The following is a 24,701-nucleotide window of genomic DNA, read 5'->3' on the forward strand; positions in this document are numbered from 1 at the left end:
CATTCTAAGGCCGTGATGTGCCCGCCTGCTTCCTTTAGCTTATCAGTAATACGGCAGTTTGTTCTCTTTGAGTTCAGAGCATGGCTGCGCGTGTGAGCTTGGCTGAGTGAGCGTGCATATTATTATTATTTCTTCTTGCGCTTGCAAAAAATAATAATGCGTTTTTGGGTCTCTGAAGCTTGAACTGTTATGGAGACCCATTCGCAAGTAGCAAGCAGCTCTAGATAACTACTGTTATCTTCAGTGAGGTTGTTCCGCGACAGTTACCACATTTATTTATTTTTTAATTAGCTACTACATCTCAGTCTTTGATTAAAATTGCTGTACTGGATTATTTCACATTTCAGAGTCACTGATGTGAATAAAAATTTACTGTGCCTTATAGTTTTCAAGTCATTATGGGGGGGGGGGGGAGGATGAAAATGAGGGAAATACTAGATACATGCACGATGAATCGTAGAATGATGAAATAAAACGAAGAAAAGACGCCAGTCAATATAATCTTTTATTTTAGACACCTCTGGGAATACATACTACATTAAGCACAGGTGTATATAACAAATCTCTATAGCAGAAATCTCTCTTCCCAAAAAGCTGAGATCCTCCCTTCAGAGCTCAGTTTCTTTTGCACCTTTGAAATTATATGTACTGAATGCACATTGGCCAATAGATTATGCTGCCTGTGGGGAAAAAACAGGGTGGAACAGCAATGGGCTAATTACATTGGAAAAGGACCAAACTTAGGAGGTCATATAAACCATGAAATCCCATGGCCATTTATGTGAATAAAGAGCAGCAAGTGTGTAAGTTGTAGATTTGTGCATACATTATGTATTTTATTTTATTTTTGAACATAATTCCTGAACTTAAAAAAACCACACCCAACTATATTAGAGTAACAGAAACAAGTGAGCACTTGGTGTACAAGGTGATCTGACACAGGACAAAGCTTGAGTGCAACTGTATCCACAAATCTGTATTGAATCTGTATTCATCGAGCATCCCTCATTCAAACGAGATTAAAATAAAAATAAAAAATCCTTCCAGTAGCACCTTAGAGACCAACTAAGTTTGTCATAGGTATGAGCTTTCGTGTGCATGCACACTTCTTCAGATACACTGAAACAGAAGTCACCAGACCCTTATGTATAGTCAGAGGGTGGGGTGGGGGGGTGATGGGAATGGGTGATGGGCTGATAGGAGTGGTAAACCTGTTGATGACTGTTAACGACTGTTAATGGCTGCAATTGGTCTTGTAGGAAAAAGCAAGGGCTGAGGTGCTAAAGAAAGCTTGATCATGTATAATGAGATAAGAATCCTATGTCTCTGTTCATACCAGGTCTCTCCATGGTTTTAAGCTTGGTAATGAGTTGCAATTCAGCAATTTCTCTTTGCAGTCTGTTTCTGAAATTTTTCCTTAATAAAACAGCTGCTTTGAGATCTTGTATAGAATGCCCTGGGAGATTGAAGTGTTCTCCTACTGGTTTCTCTGTCCTACTGGTTTCTCCTACTGGTGTTCTCCTACTGGTTTTTGACTGCGTCAGACCAACACGGCTACCTACCTGTAACTAGTACTATGGGAGGCTGAGATCATCGTCATACACATAATATCTTCTATTATCATCCGGGGGGGGGGGGGGAGTCATTGGAAAACATATTGAAATGCAAATGTTCAAAAACGTTGCCAACTTTCAAATGCAGGCTTACATTTCATTTTCACTCTTCAGAAATCGTTGAATCCAAAATGACAGCAGTTTAATAGTTTCCTCAGCTATTGGACAGACAGCCTAATGCAAAGGCTGTCCACCTTTTAGGCCTCAAGGTCACATTTGCAAATGTGTGTGTTGTGGGCACCACAAATGCACTGGAACCAAGCAAAAGCTGCAGCCTATTATACTGACTACAAAAGAATGCTTCTTTTGAGCCTCATTTCAGTGGGTGGAGCGGGGGAACTTGAAGGCATCCGAAAAGACATCTGTGTATACCTTGGTGACCCCTGACCTGTTGCCACTAAACCTATAATTGTCTAATAGAGTAACACTCTCTCTCTCTCTCTCTCTCTCTCTCTCTCTCTCTCTCTCTCTCTCTCTCTCTCTCTCTGTGTGTGTGTGTGTGTGTAAGCAGTGGGAAATCCAGCTTTACTTTTTGTCATGACTGGGGCCAGGGAGGGAAAGATGTATGTAGAACTGGACAAGTTTTTTCTTATACAGTGGAACCTTGGATGTCGAATGGCTTAGTTGACGAACAAATCAGCCCCCGAACACCAAAAACCCAGAAGTAAGTGTTCCGGTTTCAAACGTTTTTCAAAAGCCATACGTCTGATGTGGCTGTCGGCTATTGTTTCTGGGGCGCCTGTACCAATCGGAAGCTGTGCCTTGGTTTTCCAACATTTCGGGAGTTGAACGGACTTCCGGAACGGATTAACTTCGAGAACCAAGGTTCCACTGTACTAATGGCTGGAGAAAGAGTAGTAAAATCAATGGGCCAGATTAGATCGATACCTATCTCCAATATGTCCCACATGCGCAGAGGAGAGATGGCTCTGGATAGAATTGGGTAACCAACCATGCAGATTGACCCTATGTGTCTTGGATCTTGTGGGTTTACAGCATATGCAAATGAACCTCAGCATGGACATGTGCCAGGAGTATCAAAGACAGGGCAGGAAAACAGCTGCTCTTTTTTGCCCATTCATGTATATTAGTTGAGTTTGGGAAACACATTGTTCGATGTGGCATGAAATCTCTGGATGATCCAGTCCTGCAGTTTTGGATCAGATAATGGAGGCCAGCAATATCTGGAAAGCCACAGGTTCCCCACCCCTGTATTGTGTGGCCTGGCAGGTACCTGACAATGCCTTAATCTGAATTTTAATGTCCCAGGCAAGTGGCCAAATGAAATCTTTGGCTTAATGGGTTATATAGTGATCAGCCCTGCATTAATCCAAGGCATGGGCAATGTCATGCTTCGTTACATTGATGAGCCTCTGCAAATAAATAATAGGTGAATTCTTTTCTTCTATTTGTATATAATTTTTATTAAATTTTCTGTTTTGCAATTTAAAATTCTCATTTTTACATCCTTAAAATATCAGTGGCTTCCCTTCTTCTCTTTCCATGGTTCATTTTACATATCATAAATCCCTGCATATTTTACAAAAACTAAACCATTCAGCATTCCATTATTACATCCACCCAGTGCTTTCTTTTCTAAAAAATAAATAAATGTTTAGGGATACTTTCATTTACCTACTTGTATTGAAATACTGCCCCTCAATGAGGCCAAACGTAGATACCCCTGCGTCCCCCCCCCCCGCGAAAAAAGCACTGCATTCATCAAAACTTATTTACAGTGTTGAATTTATCTTAATGCTGCCAACGTTTCCAGCTGTACACAATTATTTCCCAAGAAACAATAGGCGGATTCTTACTACACTATACAGTACATACATTAACTGAGAACTTCGGGTAAGTGAGATTCAAGTTGCAATTCTGTTGTGAATCAGCTCCGTGGAACACCTGCTTTCAAAGATTTTTACAGCTGTTTAGTGCTCATGTGGAAATGGCAAGCCTGCCCTACATGAAATTGCTTTCTTCAAAATGGACAGGCCACCCCGATGCATCGCAACCTATGACAATGTGCCTTTGTCCCGTGTGGGCCCAGTAGCGGCACTGGCCCCGCAAAGTTCCCTGCAGCTTGCAGGTGGTGACAGATAACTGTGCCCTGCTGAGCCTCAGGGCCCGGCGGTAATGGGTCCCGCCACTGCTGCAGATGTCCTTCACGTCGCTCCTGGGCGCATGGACAAAGCTGTTGGTGTCTTTGCAAGGCCTCGTCATCCCCCGGCGCAGCATCATGGCCCCACAGTAATCCTGCCCGGCCACATTGGTCCGGGGGAAGTCGTTGTGCTGCCTCAGGAACTTCTCGTGCCGAGGATTCTGCGAGGAGACGCGGCTTACGATCAGGCAGGAGGCCAACAGGAGCAGCAATAGCGCTTCGTTTCCTTTCAGGGAGGTCATTGTCGCTGCTGGTTTCCGATGAACCTGCAGCCATCGAAAGGAAGCAGGTGAAATGTTTATTTCGCATCAATTTTTTTTTAAAAAAAATGGGTTGCAGTGTATCGTAAAAGAAATACGCATTGCAAATGAAGGTCACATTTTTTTAAAAAAAGCATTTAAAGAAGCGTGATTGACATGAAAACAAAACAGAAAAAATCGAAAAACTGAAGGTCCACATGGAGCTTTTTTCCTTGTGTTTTTCACTTGTTTTACTTGTTTTTTACTTGCATCGTTGGTGATGCAGTGAACAATACAAGTGGTTTTATTCGGGGGGGGGGCGCAGGGGTATGCATACCCCTAAACATTTTGTGAATCTTTGTACTTCTGTCCATTTACTGTATTTATCTTTCCTGATCTGAACTATAAAATGGTGATTTTCTTGAGTCAAAATGTAAAGGTAAAGGGACCCCTGACCATTAGGTCCAGTTGTGACCGACTCTGGGGTTGCGCGCTCATCTCGCATTATTGGCCAAGGGAGCCGGCGTACAGCTTCCAGGTCATGTGGCCAGCATGACAAAGCCACTTCTGGCGAACCAGAGCAGCACACGGAAACGGCATTTACCTTCCCGCTGTAGCGGTTCCTATTTATCTACTTGCATTTTGACGTGCTTTCGAACTGCTAGGTTGGCAGGAGCTGGGACCGAGCAACGGGAGCTCACCCCGTCACAGGGATTCGAACCGCTGACCTTCTGATCAGCAAGCCCTAGGCTCAGTGGTTTAACCCGCAGCGCCACCTGGGTCCCTATGAGTCAAAATGAGAGTACCCCTAAACATTTTTTAAAAGAAAAAAAGTACTGAACAATACCATAAGAAGTATTGTTTACCATCAAACACAGACCATTGGTCCATCTAGCTCAATGTTGTCCACACTGACTGGCAGCTGTTCTGAGGGGTTTAAGTCAAATGGTCACATCTAGCTGTAAAAGTACCAATGTGAGAGAGCTGCTTTGCCCCAGTTTTGAGACACCCACCACAAAAACAGGCTAGGTCAGTGCAGTTGACACTAGATGGCAACAGAGAACAAAAGATAACCTGTCATGGAGCAGAAACTGTGTATGAGAGAGATTGCGAGCGCCTTCAATTTCTGTTCAGGAATGTTTTTTAGGGCGCCCATATGCGAAAGAGGACAAAGTCTCTCATGCGTTTTAAGAGTTCTCTATCAAAGCAGGGTGTGTATCAGGCACAGCTTGGTGGCAGGGAAAAGCAAAGTCAAACACACTGGAATTCCCACTTTCTGAAAGGCACAAGAACTGTGTTTTCAACACGACACCAAGTGATCATCTTAAAGGTGCTCTTTTGGCAATTTCTTATTCTCTCTCTCTCTCTCTCTCTCTCTCTCTCTCTCTCTCTCTCACACACACACACACACACACACACACACACACACACACACTTGCTCTCCATGGACTAGAACAAACCTCATAGGTGGGTTTCATTGGCAAGAGTCAGCTCTGGGACATACCAGGTAATTTAAAAAAGAAAGAAAGAAGGGAAGGGAACAGTCCCTGAGAACAAAAGGATTTACCATTATTTATTTATTTGCCATTTTGTAACAGAAAAAGCACCGAACGTTGAAGGGGAAATAGCTTCTCTCGAACAAGTAAAAAAACAAAACCAAACCCAGGTATTGTTACCATTGTAACAAGGAACTAGTCCCTCCGGGGTCTCACACATCCCTTACCCCTTTCCTCAGTTAGTCAGAGGCTCAGCAATAGAGATGTACTTTCTGGGTGATTCTGCTGTGCGAAAGGGAATCAGGGCTACACGAGACCCCCTTTCCTCTGAGGGACAGTCGTGGGTACATGCAACAGGGTGCCTTATTCTCTCTCTCTCTCTCTCTCTCTCTCTCTCTCTCTCTCTCTCTCACACACACACACACACACACACACACACACACACACACACTACACACAGTCACACCCTTCAGACCTTCTTGTGTGCCATGACTGCAAAGCACATACTGTTAGAATCTTTTCTTTCTTTTTTTCTTTTTAGTCTGGGGGGGGGGCACAGAGACTGGATATCCTGTGTAACGGGTGTTCAGTGATGGGAAGGACGGTCTCTGCTTCTAGTCAGTCAATATTCTTCACATTTACAAAGCTGAGAAAGGTGCTTTTGAGGCCAAATAACATACATGCAGCTGGAGGGAACCGAACTTTCCCACTCTCCCGTTCCTTACAGCCTAGTTGATACTGGAGCTGGGATGGGGGAGAAAGCAGTTGAGGCACTACTAAGCCAAAGGGAAGTGATGCTGGGAAGGGTCCCAGCTCACGTCCATGTTTATTTTTATTCCAAACACAAAATCTCTCCTCTCCATCTTCTGCCGTCACAAATGCGCACGAGGAAACCAACAGGGCTGCTGCCGCCTCACGTAGTTTGACCTGTAAATTGTCACTGCGAGGGCCCCTCCATTCGCCCTTTGTGGCAAGGAGAGCGAATCTGTGGCCCTTCAGATGTTGTGGACTGCAACTCCCATCATCCTGACCACTCAGTATGCTGGCTGGCACTGATGGGAGTTGGAGTCCAACAGTATCCGTAGGTTGGCAGCTCCCCCCCCCAGCCTACACAGTGTAAGTCTAGCTGGGGTTGCAACCAGTGTTTCCTTTGGCGAAAAACTCAGCCTCACTCCCTGACACAAGCTAAGGACCACAATTTTATCACCCAGAACGATTTCTGTGCCAACTTACCTGATCTGCTCTGCCAGCACTACTCAGAAACGCTTCCAAATCACCCTGGGGGCCTTCGGAGCGGTGAATTCAGTTTCCTGCAGAGCTGAATATTTTCCCGTCATATCCCTGGGCTCTTTATACCCAGCCTCACCAGTTGCTGGTAAAAGGTTAGTACTGATCACATGCAACTGGATTGAACAGGCAGACAATGTGCGGATCACTGAGAGGGAGGGTAGGGATTAAGAAGAACAAATGGACTAAGGGTCAAGACACAGTTAACCTCATCGTGGTTTGAAGTCTCTCTCTGATAACCAGTAAACATAACACTACTTGCTGAATCCTAGCTTCTGAATATTTCTCCTAGGTGTGTGAATCCTGCAAAAATCAATAAATTCACTTCTTGGTTGATTTAAACAATACTTTTACTGGGAATGGGGAAGAAATTTGATTCAATTCGCAATTCATCATCAACATACTTAATTCACACTTTCTGGAACATTCTGCCTATCGAAAAATGGCCAACCTTAAAATTCGCACTTCTGTGAATTTTTCAGTGTTGTTCTGCTGCCAGGTAATGTGTGCAAGAATGCATGTGCTGGAGTAAAGCGTGCTTATAAGTGCATATGTAAAAAAATAAAAATAAATCAATAAATGCGCATATGATTGAGAATCACATAAAACTGGCATTATAGAAGGGGGAATTGCTATGCAAAAAGAAAAGGTATGCACTGGGCAAAATGGCATAAAACATGTATGTATGTATTAGGAGAAATTCACACGAAATGCTGATGAATTTCCATGGAGACTTTTAAAAAATGAAACTGCTGTGGAGGTGAATTTAAGATTGGATTTAAAAACGAGAACTGGAGAGAAAATGGTAATCTTCGCCATTTCATCACAGTCTATCCTCTTCGTTATCCATTCTTCCTTCATTGGAACTTTCTGTTCCTTCCATCTTTGGGCAAATATCATCCTTGCTACTGTGATTGCATACATAAATAATTTTTTAACATTTTTTGGCAAGTCTTCACCTGTTATTCCTAATAAAAAGGCCTCTGGTTTTTTAACAAAAATTATCTCTTTCAGCTTCTGCCTTCTGGAAGAAGGTACAGAGTTATGAAGACTAGGACTAGCGGCCTGAGAAACAGTTTCTATCCAAATGCGATTTTGGTTTTAAATGCAATGTAAGGTAGTCTTTATGGGAGTATATTGTATTTAATTATGGGGTACCAGAGTCTGTGGGGTGCTAATCAGGATGGGATAGCAGGCTTGTTGGTTTTGAATATCTGATGTAGAGTTTTTTTTCCAGTTTCGTTGTTCTGTATGGGACAATGACAATAAATCTATCTTAAACATTTTTTTCAATTCGTTATAAATCATTTCCCAGAAGCCCACTGCCTTTTTACATGACCACCACATATGATAAAATGTACCTACTTTATCTTTACACACATTAGATAAATTCTTATACATTTTAGCTAAATTTACTGGCATGCATCCTTTTCATATAATTTTCTTTTAAAGCACTACGAGCCATAAATTTTAAGTCTTCATTCCGCAACTTCTTCCATGAATTGAGTGGTATATTGTAACCTACAGGTATATCCTTTGCCCAATGTATCAAAACTGCCTTCGCTTCTTCATCTGAAGTGAAGGCTAGAACTGTCAGTCATGTCCACTTATGGCACTGTTGGTGAGTTTTACAAAGCATACAGCACTTTCATGTTGGACCCGGCATGTCACCCACTGCATGCTGCTGGTTGCAATGCATGCATTTTCCTATGCATACGTACCCAGATTGAGTAACTGCAGTTCACCCTGACCTTCCAGCATGCACAGATTATATATGCATGCAGTAAAACGCTCACTCATCAAACATGCATATTAATTCTTTCGATGAACCATTTGTAGCTCTGAAACTGTTTAATGTCAACAGGTCTTTTCTCCGAGAAGCACCACTTGAGGAATAAAAGATTTCAGGGCTTATAAATGGATTTGTGCCAAGCTGCAAGAGAGTCAAGGGTGATAATTTTTTAACTGGGGCCCTCTTTCCAATATTATCACATTTATTAAGTATGTATATACAGTATATGGAGAGAGAGGGAGAGAGAAACCTTCCATGGAGCTGTACAAGACACACCTCCAAGATTAAAGTGGTCATGTGCAGACATCCTGGAAACTAAGACACCTCTATATTTCTTCATCTTGCAAGGGAGGAAGCTAAGCAGGATGAGGGTGGTGGCAGTGAAGAAACCTGTTAGTGACATGGAGCAAACATACATCAATGCTTTTTTTCTCCTGCAGTGGCAAAAAGAAGTACCTTGGTTCTCGAACGCCTTGCAACTCGAACGTTTGGCTCCCGAACACCACAAACCCGGAAGCAGGGCGGTAGCTAGGGAGTGGCGGGGTGGGCCCCCCTGCAAAATCGGCTTAAAAGGTGTCCATAAATATGTCTATAAATAAAAATATTGATTATTGCCTCATAAGAAAAGGTTTTAAATACAGGGTGAATTGAATGGGGGTAGGGTTGGAGGAGAGGCGGAAAGAAGAGCTAATTTGTCGGTGGCTAGGGGGCGCAATCTGGACAGTTCTGCTAGGGGCACAATATCACCTAACTACGGCTCCGCCCGGAAGTGAGTGTTGTGGTTTGCGAACGTTTTTGGGAAGCCGAACATCCTACACGGCTTCCATGGCTTCCGATTGACTGCAGGAAGCTCCTGCAGTCAATCGGAACCTGCGCCTTGGTTTTTGAATGTTTTCAGAAGTCGAACGGACTTCCAGAACGGATTCCGTTTGAGAACCAAGGTACAACTGTACCTCAATATTGTCCTCCCTGATTTTGGATAGATGTTGCCTTCTTACAAGGCACAACAGCTGCGTCCAACTCTACGACCCCCTATTCTCTACACTCCAACTGTATAATTATTAGAGGAACAGAACTCCACAAAACACAAAGGACGGTTCAGTTTCACAGAGAATTAGACTTCTGTTGAACTCTGAAGTGTAACTGCTGGATTTCTTCAGCAACATTCTGGACATTCTTAGCTGATCCTGCGCCTTGTCCTGAAATGGGAACACCATTGTCTCCTGAGTCAGTCAATATTTGGCCACTAATAAAGGAACAGCAAACAGGAACAATCCATTGTAGGCAGGAGGACTTGCTGAATTGATCATAAGCTATTGTTCACCAGCCTTTCGGAGCCACACTCTTGCTTATCTCTTGCCCAATCTCCCATTTCTTATCCCAGAGGTGATGGCTGGGGAAAACCCATCTAGATAAAGCCCAAAGCCTTTTCACTGCATCAGGTTTTATCCAGGCGGAACAGGTTGCAGCTGGCCTGCCTCACTAGGAGGGGCTGCCACATTTCCAGGAGTCACTTCAAAGAAACAAATGGACAATTAGTGTTTTTTAAAATCTCCCTCCAGTACTCAGATTGGTCCAGCAGGGCTCTTATTACATTATGTTCCTTGCATTCATTTTAACCACTTTGGTGTTTTTCTTCCCTGTACTCATTTGGGGCTCTGATTCAGTTATGTTTTCGGTGTTTGGTTGATTTGGTCATTTCTGTTTTCTTTGGCAGAACAAACAAGACGGTTCGACCTTGGCAGATACGTTGCCCCACGAGACATGCCAACTGCTGCGTTGCAATTTCCTACCTCCCCTTTGGAAAACGTCTAGAAACATATCAATCATTTGGTCATTGGCTTGTTTCCAAACACCCCTACCAACTTCTGTGGCCAAATGGAGGCCTCTCTTCTGGGGGGAAGATGTGCAAATGCTTGAGATTACAGGAGGTGACTTTCACAAGCCAATTTAGCTAGTTCAGAGTAATGGCACCATTGAACAAGTTTGCAATGGTCATCACTAAGAGGCACTTAAAAGGTGGTGAAACCATACCTCTTGATACTGGTGATCTGAGGGTAGAGAAACTGCTAAAAGAAAATTTATGTGGTGCAGACTGGATAACATCACAAAAGACCAGCCTCCAGAATCCATGTTTTCATAGGTTCCTGTGCATTCAGGCCTCATCCTATTCCTGTTACTATAATTTGTTTTAACAACTTTCAATACTGAATTCTAAGTTGCTGCTTTTGAGCCTGTTAGGATGGTCCATGCTGCCTTCTAGCAGGTCACCTACTTAGTTCAGTATTGCCTTCTCTGACTTCCTCAGAGTCTTAGGCAGAGGCCATTCAAATCACCCCTGATAACTTTAAAAACAAAGCAAAATCTGTAGATGCCTGGGACTGAACCAGTGGCATTATTGTGCTATTAGCAATGAGTTATAACTTGTTCTCCAAATTTACTACTCCCCAGGAACCAGAATCAACACCTGACGTCCTTAGAAGAGAGGCGGGAGAAATTTGTCTCTTTCTTTGTATACAATCATACATCATTGTGCAACAAAATGGTAGACTGAAGCTTTTCAAAACTGGATTTGTTTGTTTGTATTCTTGAGCAATGCCAAGTATGAGGCTGCTGGTATATATCGCAAACACATTTAAACTCAGTAGTCAAACAAATACTATCCGCACACAAAAGGGGAGGTCTTGGGAAACCCCAAAGTTTACTAAGGTACCCAAGCAGAAGGACCCTAAGTTTTGAAGATCTTTAAAAAGTTCAAAGAGGGGTGGAGCAGGGCATGTGTAGCTGACTGGCACTTCACTGCAGCCTTTTGTTCCAAATAGCAACACAGTTCTACATATGCAAAGGAATATTTTATTACATTAAACTGCAAGAGAAGACCATTCAGTCACAGGTTCCAGTTCTTAGCCTTAATCTTTAGCGGGCGTTAAAACACACTTAGGCTTTAATGGGCTAACACCCTTATCCTTTAACGGCTGTTAAAAAGCAAAGATAGGAAACTGCATTTATACTGCTTTATGACCACTAGATGGCATGCATTTTATTAAAATACAAAAGCAGGAGGAAAAGACTGGAGGGAAAGAAAACGGTAGCATTTGATAAGGCAAACTGCAGTTGAGATACACAAACAGAAATAGATTTTTTAAAATTCTACCCGATTCTAAAAAGGGATTTAAAACATTGCGATTCAACACAAGTAAGCAGAGACATCTAAAGAGGCGTTTTGAAGTGAACCGGCACCCCGTTAGTGCAGCCCACCCGAATGCGCTGGGAGGTGGACCTGCCTCTGTAGTTACAGGGGGGTCTCTGGGAGCCTCCCCCAACTATGCGGCAAGCAGTGATGTCAAAGGGTGTGTTGCTGTCATAGTAATTCTCGCTGGAGTGGGTCCCCCCGTCACCGCAGATGGCATCCACAGCCATGGGGTCCCCATGGATGAAGGTGTTGGAAGGTTTGCAAACACTGTCAGTCATCCCCCGTCTCTGCATCATGAGGTTGCAATAGCGTCGGGCATCCAAGTCGCTTCTGGTCTTTGGGGAGTCCATGTGCTGCCGGTTGAATTTCTCGTGACGGGATTCCCTCTGGGTAAGCGCCGGCAAGACCATCAGGAATATCAGCAGCGAGCAAGCAGTCGTCTGAGCCATGGTGTCAGCTGCACTTAGGAATTGAGAAAGTGTAAGGTGATTTGCACACAAAACTAAATGATTTGGTAAAGGTAAAAGGACCCCTGACCATTAGGTCCAGTCGCGGACGACTCTGGGGTTGCGGCGCTCATCTCGCATTATTGGCCGAGGGAGCTGGCATACAGCTTCCGGGTCACGTGGCCAGCTTGACTAAGCCGCTTCTGGCGAACCAGAGCAGCACACGGAAACGCCATTTACCTTCCGGCCGGAGCGGTACCTATTTATCTACTTGCACTTTGATGTGCTTTCGAACTGCTAGGTTGGCAGGAGCTGGGACTGAGCAACAGGAGCTCACCCCGTTGTGGGGTTTCAAACCACCGACCTTCTGATTGGCAAGCCCTAGGCTCTGTGGTTTAACCCACAGCGCCACCCACGTCCCTATGCAGAATGTAGGCACCCTATATATAGAAATGAGCAAACCAGTGATATTTTAGGGAGCAGGCTAGCAGGCGGGGCCCATTACTTACATCATAGGAGCCTACACAACACAAAACACTGTTGCTGTATGTAGGTTTTATTTTATTTATTTTTTTATCTTATATTTTGGAAATGTACATCCAGTTGTTTTTTCCTTTAATTTTTTTGGGGCCCCCCAAGAGAGTGGGGCCCTGAACTATACCTTGTTCAGCTTATACGTAAATCCAGCACTGTTCACATGCAGCAGAAGTCCCTAACTCACTGAGGGTTTGAGACCCACCTGGTTTAGCTGGCCAGTCAAAACTGTTCCGGGGTGTGGATGCTTTCGCATGCTGACAGCTTCTGGGAGCCACAGGTGAGAACTGAATGCAGGGTGGGGACCAAAAGCAGCAGAAGAAGGAGTACAATGCATCCCTCACCAGAGATACTACCCCCTCCCCTAACACCCCATACACTTCAGAACATTTAATTATAGCAACTCATTTGAATGCTTGGGCCCTAATCCCCTCACTTTTTTCAACAGATCCTACCTGCTTTGCAGAGCAAAATGGTCCCCCTTCTGAGCTGTGTTTTTCCCTTCTCGAGATCTCGTTTTACTGAGATGGCGAAACAGATCAAGTTCCCAGAAAAACGGTTGTTGTTTTTTTAAATGGCATATTTTGCAATCCTCTGGACTGTGTGGAAAAGTGGGAGGCTCTGTTGCAAAGCTGTTTTCGGCAAATTGGCTGGTTCTAGACCACTCGTTGCTTATTAACAAATGGATCTGGCTCATTTTAAAAAAACAATTAAATCAACATCATCATCTCACCCTTGAGAAGGTGTTGTGCTGCCAAAATGTGTCAGGGCCTCAGTGTTGACAAAGCCAGAATGGACAAGGCTGAAAACCGCACCCCACTGACGGCGGGAAGGGGGGGGGGAAGAGACTTTTGTTTCATGTTTCTAAGGAAAGAAAAGATGCAGAGCATCTGGAACTGATAATGTTTGGAAAGGAAAACATCGCTAGCTACTTTCTTCTGTTACACGTCAACCAAGCGAGGGGGAGCCAGGCAGGAGAAAATAACTGCTGCTGAGACTGAAGAAGATGACTGCGCTTTGGAGCTAAGGAAGAGCAGTTCAGATCAGCCTACTCTCTCTCTCTGAAAGGCAAATGCCACAGACCTTCTCTATTTCCCCTCGCTGAAACCTGAATCTTGTGGCATGGGTCTGTGCTATTGATAGTCTTGTATTCTCTGCCTTATACTGAGTGAGGCCATTGGTTTGCCAGGATCCAGGCAGGGGACATTCCCCCTTGAGATTTCAGGGATTGAACATAGGAATTTCTGTATGCAAAGCAGAGCCACTGCCAGTCAATGTAGACTGAGCTAGGTGGGCCTGACTCAGTATAAAACGCCTTCCATTGTTCCTTTAGCCTGATCTAGTTTGGCACTTAAGCTATCTTAAGTTAAGAATGTGCAAGGGTGACCAATGACATCAACATGAGCATGTGCACTCAGGACCAGATTTAGGTTTGATGAGGCCCTAAGCTCCTGAAGGTAATGAGGCCCTTTATATGTCCAGCTGTCCTTTGTCAACAACAAATTGTTGCTGTTTTTTTGTGTTGAATATATGCTACATGGTAATTTATGGACCCAATAGATATCTAAAGCCATTTGCACATAACAAATAGGAGCCTACACAACACAAAATACTGTTGCTGTATGTAGGTTTTATTTTATTTTTATTTTTTTGTAGTTTTAATAATTATTTTTATTAAGGATTTTCTTGGGTTGGGTTACAAAGGTAGTGCAATGTCTCATATATATATTTTTCTCCCCATGTATCATTTTTACACATCAATTTTACTTGTTGAGACATTATAAGGAAGAGGTTTTATTTTATTTGTTTTGTTATCTTATATTTTGGAAATGTACATCCAAGCTTCTTTCCTTTAATTTTTTTTTGGGGGGGGGCCCAAGAGAGTGGGGCCCTAAGCCAAAGCTTGTTTAGCTAATACGTAAATCCAGCAATGTGTGCACTAATGAACTCTGATCAATGGTGATAATCTTACCTGATCGCCTTCAGGTATTGCCACCAAGCACTTATTGTCACTGGTCCTCCTTCCAAATTATCTTCAACTCTCTGGGGAAGGGGGGGGGAGAGAGAACCCTTTCTTTGTTCAAGACAAACCTTCTCTGTAAGTTTCACATGCTGCTGTGAATTATTAACTTATAGTTTTAGTAATTTATTAACTTGCTATAAAAGTTGAAATTATTCACATACACATTTTTCATTCCTTTATAATGGTGTGTGTGTGCTCCATGAGGCAATACCCCCTCTTTCCATATCAACCTACCTGAACCCTGAGATCATCTTCTGAGGCCTTCCTTCATGTGCCTCCTCCTCGAGAGGTCCGGAGGGTGGCAACATGAGAATGGGGCCTTCTCTGCAGTGGCTCCCCGTCTGTGGAATGCTCTCCCCAGGGAGGTTCACCTGGTGCCTTCATTATACACCTTTAGGCGCCAGACAAAAACGTTCCTTTTTAACCAGGCCTTTGGCTGACCTGATCAACACCCTATACCCTTTAAAATGTGGCTCTTTTGGGGTGGGGGCATTACTGGATTATTGTTTTTATTTTGTTTTTATATATTGTGATCCTTTTTGTCAACAGCCCTGAGACCTCTGGGTATAGGGTGGTTGGTATATAAATTCAATAAATGAAATGAAATGGCTTGTTAGAAGGGGATCCAGGAGGGCACAATAGCTGGTGGGTAAAGGTTAAGTATCTCCTCTTCCCCGCTTCTTCCACTTCAAAAACACTGTCTCAAAAACTGGTCAGGAGGATATCGTCAGTGGGGATATATCTGACCTTTGGGATGATGTTCTGTTGATACCAATATCACCTGAAGATTTCCAACAGACTTCCAAGCTGACTTGGAAGTCTGAATATCCTAGTACACATTTAAGAGGAACATTTGTCTTCCAAAGAAGGTAGTTTACATTCTCCATTATATTTACCCCCAGCCTCAAAGCACCCACAGAGCCGCCACAAACGACAAGATGACTGTTTATTAGGCATCCTGTAGAATGTGCTCAGAAGCAGAATAAGGAGAGAATATAAATTATATATTAATCATATATAAATTATATGAAAAAGGAGGTTCCCAGATCATCACTTGGCTTAGTGTAGATTAAAATCCCACTGACAATCCGAATGTTCCTCCACAGCCCTGGGCTTGTGGTGCCTGATTGCACGATGACAACTGGCTGTGTCTATAAACATGAACTCTGCACACTGGGACAGAACTGAGTGGGGAACCAGAGTTGTGAAAGTGTTGGGGGAAGCATTCAAAGCTGCTAGACATTAAGGCTGAACCATATGCGCTCTGTATTGTGAATACCATATGGGTGGGGGTTAAATGGAAGGAGAAAATCTAGACATTTGGGGGATGGTGAAATGGGAAAAAAGGAGTGGGGGCCTTACTGAGAAAGGCATTGGTGACAGCTCCCCACCCTAATATTTGCCTCCTATTCCTTTCTTTCTGAAACCTGATTTTGCTACAGTCATGAGCAACCAAAAACCTCCTATCCATCTCCCAGCAGACACTATGTCCCCCCAACAATGATTCACTTGGAATAACTGTATGCCATCATGTAGTATAATTCCTGGCAGGAAATGGTTGTAGCCTACCTGCTCTCAAAAAAACATGTTGCAAACACTGAGCGCCAATTCAATCTAGCCATGACCCCAACTTTTATCGCCAATGAATCTTCCAGGTACTCTGCCTCCCCTATGGTAAGGTAGAGGTAAAGGTAAAGGACCCCTGGACGGTTAAGTCCAGTCAAAGGTGACTACCGTATGGGGTTGCGGCCCTCATCTCACTTTCAGGCCGAGGGAGCCGGCGTTTGTCCGCAGACAGCTTTCCGGGTCATGTGGCCAGCATGAATAAACCGCTTCTGGCGCAACGGAACATCGTGATGGAAGCCAGAGCGCACAGAAATGCTGTTTACCTTCCAGCCACAGCGGTGCCTAGTTATCTACTTGCACTGGTGTGCTTTCGAACTGCTAGGTAGGCAGGGGCTGGGACAGAGCAACGGGAGCTCACCCCGTTGTGCGGATTTGAACCTCCAACCTTCTGATTGGCAAGCCCAAGAGGTTTATCTAGCTAAACTCGGAAGTCCCTAAGCACCAGAGGGCCTTTACCTTGGCTCGATGACATGCCCTTCCTTCAGGTGTCCTTGAAGGCCGATACAGGAAGATTGTTTTACTGGAGAGACAACACCCCCTGTGACTCTGGACAAATAGAAAGCATGTGCTTCTCCAGTGTCTTTATTATAGAGACATTCATACTAGCCTCATCTTACCATTACTGCATAAGTAGCCAGGGCGCACAGGGCAATTCTATACCTCTCTGCCACTTTCAGATACCAATCCTGCTACAACACACATTGCCAGATTCTGGACAATAGAGCTCAAAATTCGTCGGATGGTGACCTGTGTCACAAACTAGATATAATGAGCACTGGTATTAGAGTGCTCTGTAGACTGTCAGCTATAGTCTTATATATACTAACCTTTTACGCTCTTTCACTCTTGTCTAATGTTCCTAACCCTTCTTTTAGACTCCCTTAGTTTCTTTTGGATTCTGATAGACTTATATATATATACTTTCTGTTTTAACTCCTTTTAAAATAAAACAAAACAAAATGTTTTTAGATTTTAAATGATTGTACCCTTCCCTCCTTACGCTGGTCTACAACCGAAATAAAGATTTGATTTGATTTGATTTGGTTGTAGCCTACCACCTACATGGGCGGAAACATGAAAGAAAATCTCGGACAGTGCATTACTGCAACCCACATTCCCTCCCTTGGATGCAATAGGAAAAAGAAAAGGAAATGAATTTAAACACACATCAAATGTTATGCAACTTTCTCCTCAGTTTAATAGTAACAGACATTGCTGCTTTCACAGAATCAAAGCATGTTTGTTTGCCACTTAAGGGTTTTTTGTTTGTTTGTTTTTTAATTGCAGTAAAGCAGAGCTAGACAAAATGGCAGCAAAGGGGGATTTTCCGTGGAGTTGCAAAGGATGGCATAATTGTTTAAAAGCTGAATGTTTGGATCTGGGCATTGTCTTACACTGTGACAATGATGCTTTCGTCAAAGTGCACAGGTTCTTTATTCTGATTACAGGCAATGACGATGTATCTGGACGATTTGTTATCAGAATATTTGCAAGGTGGGCGAGTTGAGCCACCTTTGTGCTTGCAGGTGGTGACAGTGAAGGGGCGGAGGGCGATCCTCAGCCCGTTCCCGTAATCCTTTCCTCCAGATTCAGTGCACACAGCTTTGATGTTATTCATGGTGTCGTGGATGAAGGTGTTCACGTCCTTGCATGGTCTGTCCAGCCCACGTCTTTTCATCATGACGTCACAATACTTATTTCCAACGCTGCTCTTGGGATAATCATAGTGCTGCTTTAGGAATGTCTGATGGCTAGGTGCACAGTAGGCTCCCAGTGCCAGAACAGACACCAGAAAGGTGAGGAGCCCAAGGCCAGATCCCTTGAAAGGCATCATCGTGGGCAACCGCCGCCTGAAAGAGATACCTGGGGGGGGGGAGTAAAGTGGATGTGTAAATGCTTTCTTTCCGTTTGCCCCCAGAGGGTGCTTTGTGAAACAGCTCGGAGTTCAAATGAATGCTGTACAGCAGGGGTCCCCAGACTACGGCCCCCGGGCCGGATGCGGCCCAGTTGGCCTCCCAATCTGGCCCGCAACGACCCCCGCCGCCCGCTGCCACTGCCCGCTCTTACAGCGCGCAGCGCGGCGGCGATCTTCCAAATCGGAAAAAAATCGCCGAAAATCCTTTGTGCGCATGTGTATGGGCCTCTCCCGACCCAGAAGAGGTCATTTCCAGTGCACTTCCGGGTCGGGGGAGGCCCATACGCATGTGCACAAGCGATTTTCGGCGATTTTTTCTGACCAGGAAGCGCGCCAGTGCACCAGTAAGTGTGTGTGCGCATGCGCACAGGCGTGCACTCCCCCGCCCTCCGGCCCGCTGCGTGTGCACTCCCCTGCCCTCCGGCCCAAAGCCCGGTAAGTCTGGGGACCCCTGCTGTACAGTATATCCTTGCAAATTCTTATCTGCAAATGCTGTGGTGGTTGCTATCTAGCCAGGATCACATATCCATGTGGATATTGATACAAACCAGTCACATTGCTGCTTATGCATCTTATAATACATCTTATAATGTATTAAAGAAGTTTAATACACAATTTATTTATTTATTTTAAAAAACACACTAAGTAGAATAATAGAAGCATAACCACCCCACCCCACCCCACTCACCCTCTTCTCCCTCCCCCCTCTTCTTCTTCCTAATTGTTTGAATCAATTCATAAACCAAGAGTTTATGCATTCACCACTAATAATAAAACACATGTTGAAGATATTTTTCAATTGTGATATACAATGACATGAGAAAACTTGGTATACTTATTCGTATAACATCATTCTTGTTTGTAAAACCCAATTAAAAAAAACTCCAATATAAAAGAAGGAGCTTAGACCGTTGTTGAGGGTCAGGGAGAGGAGGCCAGAAGATAGGATATTTGTACAAGCTCAGTTAAGTTTCTGGCTGAAGTGAGATCTGAGCAAGGGACTCACTGGTATGAATCTGAGCTCCAGACTAGCACCAAGAGGCCAGGGTTCAAATCCCCACTCAGCCGTGAAGCTCATTGGGAAACCCTGGGTCAGCCTCAGTCTCTTACCCTAGCCTGCCTCACAGGATTGATGAGAGAACTGATTGGAGAATGATGGATGCTGCCTTGAGCTCCTTGGTGGAAAGGTGTATAAACTCCCTCAAAATCCTTCTGAAAGTCTTCACCAAGCACCACCAGGAGCTCAACAAGAGAGTGGGGTATAAGATTTATTTCCTAACCTTCAGGTTAAAGTGCTGTACACCTGGGAACACCATGAGCTTTAAGTAGCTGGGTTGGTGTTGCAGCATCAATAGATTTAAACAATTGTTCCAATTGTTGCTATAATTTGGCTGCTATAATCTTTTCACATAGCCTCTTACATAAATGCATCTTAAGCTCCCCCGCTCCCCTTTTCTAGTAGGATTTAAAGGTAAAGGTAAAGGGACCCCTGACCATTAGGTCCAGTCGTAACCAACTCTGGGGTTGCGGCGCTCATCTCGAGTTATTGGCCGAGGGAGCCGGCGTACAGCTTCCAGGTCATGTGGCCAGCATGACAAAGCCGCTTCTGATGAACCAGAGCAGCACACGGAAACGCCATTTACCTTCCCACTGGAGTGGTACCTATTTATCTACTTGCACTTTGATGTGCTTTCGAACTGCTAGGTTGGCAGGAGCTGGGACTGAACAACGGGAGCTCACCCCGTTGCAGGGATTCGAGCTGCTGACCTTCTGATCAGCAAGCCCTAGGCTCTGTGGTTTAACCCACAGCACCACCTGCGTCCCCAAAATCTTGAACAGTCCCTGGGTGGGCTAGAACCACCAACCTTTTGGTTAACAGCCGAACGCGCTAACCGATTGTACCACAGAGACCTCTAGGATTTAGTAATAGCTAAATTGGACTCACTTTTGCATGTTGCAATTTGTGCACACAACAGCTCCCTCATCTTGTGGTTCAATGTGGTATGTTCACCCCTCTTTAAACTATATATTCCCCTAATAATAACTGCATGCTTTATATTCTGCCTATGCTTCCTAGGCATTTAATGTTCTCTAACATTTCGCTTTTCTAAGATTCGTCTGTGTGGAATGTGCTTTGAATTTCCTTTGTTACTCTGTGAGATTATTCCTCCCATCCAGGCCCATGGGAGGGTGGGGGGCAGCCAAGTACCGCCAAGACTATAAGTTGGGCCAAACTTATTCAGGGACAGCCCCATGGAGGCCATGCTTTCCACAAAGTCCCAAGTGGCCCCTTGTAAGGTCATGTCAGCATGGATGTTAAAACCCTCCAGGACAACCAAACTAGGTGTCTCCAGGAGAACATCCGCCACGACCTGAAGCAGCTTGGGCAGGGAATCCTAGGTGCAGCAGGGAGGCTGGTACACCAAAAGGAATCCTGTACTACCTCTATTGCTCAACTTTCCGAACATGCAGTCAGAGAACTGGGTCATTGCAATAGGATGCCTGGTGCAAGCTAATGACTTCCTAAAACTCACTGCAACCCCACCTCCCCGCCCATATGACCTGGGTTGCTGTGTGTAAGAGAAACCTGGTGGACAAGCGGTGACAAGGACAGGCCCATCTGCTTCATCCAACCAAGTCTCTGTTACACATGCCAGGTCAAGTCCTCCATCCACAATCAAGTGGTGGATGACAGCCGTCTTGTGAATAATTGATCTGGCATTGCACAGCAGCACCTTCAGGTCGCTTGGGTCTACCTTGTTGAATCCAGTATCCTTGCGGTCAAGACCAGACCCAGAGGCAGGGATAGTTTTCAAACAATGACTAAACCTGTCTCCTTGGTAATGACCTGGTCATAAATCCACCATTGCTCTGACCTTTCAATAATTGTTACGCTCTTAGGCATCTACCACCAGACCCAATAACTTACTATTTCTTCTCTTTAGCCTCCTTTCTTCTCTCTTAGCCTCTCTTATGTTTTGCTCAGCTCCAGGTGATACTCTGTCAACCTTTGTCCAACCTTTTATTCTCTAGCGGCCAAAGCTTCTGGCCAATAGCACATGGCCAGGTTGCAAGACAGTCTTCTACTGGACCTCAGCCAGGTCCAATAGGAATCCTTTAGTGACCCTCACCCGGGATTGGTCCCGGCTAGTGTGAGCACAAACCATTGAAGGCTGGTCCTTTAGGATGAATGGAACAATGCCCCCCCCCAACAACAACAGCGTGATCCTAGCCACTTCCTCCAGCCAGCCCAGAGCATGCCCCTAGCTGTCAACTTCCTCTTCCTCAGTATCAGATCATGCCAGTCATGAATGGATAATTAAATGCAATTTTGCAAAGCAGTTCAGATATGCCGAAATGTGTTTTCGAAAGCCAAAGCTGACGGAAGTCCTTCACAATGTTTCTGGAAAAGGGTCAGGGTTGCAACTGTAATCATTAGGAACCCCTTCTTAGTCACTGCCGAGAGCTAGTAGGAAAACAATGTCTACTTGGAAGAAGGTTGGACCTGTTCACTGGCATCCAAAAGTGGTCGTGCGTTCGGTTTCCCCACCTCTGCTCTTTTAAATGCCTCCTGTATTTTGCTGCCATGCAAGATTCTTTGGCCTGTCTCCATCCCAACCCCGATCCATCGTTCCCCACCCCCTGTAATTTCTTCATTACCACTTATATTCACCTTGGTAAAGACTGAATTCCTCAATGAATTCTGCTCATGTGTCAGGGTCAGTGTTCGTTTGTAATGAGGGGCAGAAATCCACACTCAAAAACGGCAAAGTCATAACATACAACTCAATTAATACTTCAAACAACAACAACAACAACAACAACACAAAAACCTGAAAAGGCAACCAACCGAAAGAGGAACTTGCTGCCAAACATGGATGGCTCAATGGCAACCTTCAGGAAATGGGGACACCAGTCATCTGAATTTGAGGCAGAAATGAGACCCAGACCTTTTCTATTAATCTGTGGAAGACTTCACTGATAGCATAGGCCAGGGGTTGGCAAGGCTTACCGGGCATGGGCCAGATCACTCCCGCAGAGATCCTCCGTGGGCCGGACTGGCGCACCGCAACTCCGGAAATCGCGTCTGCGTATGTCTGTGGCACCGGAAATCACTTCTGTGCATGCCCAGGTGCTGAAAATCTCGCCTGCGCAGGCGCAATTTTCAGCATCTGGGCATGTGATTGCTGGCGCTGCGGACATGCACAGAAGCGATTTCCGGAGCTGCAGAAGAGAGTCCCCGTGCCATGCTGTGCTGGTTTAGCGCAGCGCACGGGGACTCGCTAAGCGGGCAGCTCAGTTCGGGGCAGCTCATGGACTGGTTAAGCGACCCTCATGGGCCACCTCCGGCCCATGAGCCTTAGGTTGCCGACCTCTGGCATAGGCCAAGGATGGGGAACTGGGTTCAGCTGGTGGGGGCAGGTCCTTGGTTTCCCCCACCCTTGGTATGCCATTTTAACAAGTGTCCATCACCTGACATCACTATGACGCCAAAATATCAATTCTTCCTTCCTAGTGATGTAAGCTGCGCTAGAAAGGAAAATGCAAAGCCAGCTAAGCAAGGCTGGAAATTTCTGTCATGGAAACATAGGAAGTTAGCTGACCAGTGCTGTCTTCACTTTCTGATCACTTGAAGCTGATCCCAGGGAAACTGAAGCCCATCTTAGTCTGGAAGCTATGCAACTGGAAGTATTATCTTAAAAAACCAAACATAGCTCTATCACCTTGCCTTGAAATAGAACAAAAGGAGCTTATTATTTTGAATTTTTCTCATTTAATCCCCCATTTGCCTCTTCTCACTTTCATAACACCTCTTTTTATTACAGGTAGGTAGCCGTGTTGGTCTGAGTCGAAGCAAAATAAAAAAATTCCTTCAGTAGCACCTTAAAGACCAACTAAGTTTATATTTTGGTATGAGCTTTCGTGTGCATGCACACTTCTTCAGATACCTCTTTTTATGTGTGACTATGTCCCGCCTTCTCTTTCCTGCAGGATATTCTGTAGCAGCAAAAGCCAAAGGGGCCATGCCACACCTGATATGATCACAAATTTAGTATAGCGGTAGTTCCTAAATTTCTCCCATGGCTACTTGAAAATTACCAAGGATATTGTCAGACCACTTAATGATTTCTGTTGTAGTATTTGCAACACATGGCAACAAGTGCTCTGTTGTTCTTGATTGTATTTCAGTGCTTCTTTTGTTTCTTATATTGTATTTTATTGCATTACAATTAGGATTGTATATAATTCAGTGGAATTCACAGACACACCAATGGACCACAGTTAGAAAACATCTGTATCATAGGATAAGAGTTCACTGCTTAGAGTCCACTTTTTCAGATATATCTGAAATAGTGGAATTTTTAAATGTATTAATACACTTTTCCCTCAAAAATACTTTCCAAGTGAGAAGGAAGGAAAATTCTGTGTCTCAAATTAGCAATAATCCCCAGATTACCAGTTTTCATTCTTTTTCTCCTTAAAAAACAAAAACAGATTCCTAGCATTTTTATAACATTTATATAACAAAATGTGCATTCTCCAGTTTTCTTCTTTTTTTGTGATAAATAAACATGTCTTTCCATTTTCAGTATTTTATTCTGTCCCTCCCCTATAGAAAGAAAAAATCACTCCATGCTGTAGAATAATTTCTACAGATGTCCAAGCCTCCAAGACTTGTTTCTTTCTTCTGTTTAATAGAATTCAAGTAGAAAAGTGGGGAAATATAATTGAAACAGCTTTCTCTAAATGGCAGCAAAAAAGAGAGGTTTGATGTGGAAAGTGATGGATCTTTCAAAATCCATTCAAACCAGTCTAATTAATTCTTAATTTTTATTTCTTGCTCTCTCTACATCGATAGAAAGAAATAATTGAGTATTATTACATCCAGATACTAGAGAACTTGTAGTAACCATATGATTGTGAAATGTACCGTACAATTGGGACTGTAAATCACTAAAAACAAACTCAAAGAATGGGAAGGATTATAGTACAGCGTTACAAAATACCACAGTTTAGGATTGTGACAGGAGCCATATTGGTTATAGCTGCTTGTGCATAGTGGAAATTTAACTGAGTTAAAACCAGTTCTTCTTTTCTGGGGGTACGCATACCCCTAAACTGTTTGTGAATTGAAGTTTGGCCTCATTGAGGGGCAGTATTTTAATATGGTTAGGAGAAATGAGAGTACCCCTAAACATTTTTTTAGAAAAAAAACAATGGTTAAAACTATAGCAAAAATACTGACAAGACACGTGGACAGCTACCCACCAAGAAGCAGAAGTAAGTATTAGGCAGTTTCTGGTGAGCAAATCAGATGTTACAGAATCTGAGCCACAAAAAGTAAATCGTTAGCTTGCTTGACAAATAGACAGGA

General features: G+C 44.1%; 3 protein-coding genes across 5 annotated transcripts; all 3 read right to left on the reverse strand.

The window, feature by feature from the left end:
* Positions 1-3,575: 3,575 nt before the first annotated feature.
* On the reverse strand, positions 3,576-4,016 carry LOC118094542 (ribonuclease-like). The gene has a single exon (XM_035135059.2). It carries the CDS (start codon positions 4,014-4,016, stop codon positions 3,576-3,578), a length of 441 nt encoding a protein of 146 aa, XP_034990950.2.
* Positions 4,017-11,418: 7,402 nt separating this feature from the next.
* Positions 11,419-13,389, reverse strand: LOC118095832 (ribonuclease). Of its 2 annotated transcripts, none has more exons than XM_035137108.2 (2): positions 13,217-13,389; positions 11,419-12,243 (listed from the first exon to the last, which is right to left on the reverse strand). In XM_035137108.2, the coding sequence occupies exon 2, from the start codon at positions 12,228-12,230 to the stop codon at positions 11,799-11,801; it is 432 nt and encodes a 143-aa protein (XP_034992999.2). In that variant the 5' UTR covers positions 12,231-12,243; positions 13,217-13,389; the 3' UTR covers positions 11,419-11,798. The 2 variants fall into 2 exon arrangements, with proteins under 2 accessions (XP_034992999.2, XP_034993000.2); XM_035137109.2 differs by having other exon boundaries at positions 11,419-12,238; positions 13,217-13,331.
* A 4,145-nt stretch (positions 13,390-17,534) lies between these two features.
* On the reverse strand, positions 17,535-24,701 carry LOC118095034 (angiogenin-like). Of its 2 annotated transcripts, none has more exons than XM_035135900.2 (2): positions 24,596-24,701; positions 17,535-18,273 (listed from the first exon to the last, which is right to left on the reverse strand). In XM_035135900.2, the coding sequence occupies exon 2, from the start codon at positions 18,242-18,244 to the stop codon at positions 17,801-17,803; it is 444 nt and encodes a 147-aa protein (XP_034991791.2). In that variant the 5' UTR covers positions 18,245-18,273; positions 24,596-24,701; the 3' UTR covers positions 17,535-17,800. The 2 variants fall into 2 exon arrangements, with proteins under 2 accessions (XP_034991791.2, XP_034991792.2); XM_035135901.2 differs by lacking the exon at positions 24,596-24,701 and adding an exon at positions 21,255-21,332.

This window comes from Zootoca vivipara, chromosome 13 (genome assembly GCF_963506605.1).
Source record: "Zootoca vivipara chromosome 13, rZooViv1.1, whole genome shotgun sequence".
NCBI lineage: Eukaryota > Metazoa > Chordata > Lepidosauria > Squamata > Lacertidae > Zootoca > Zootoca vivipara.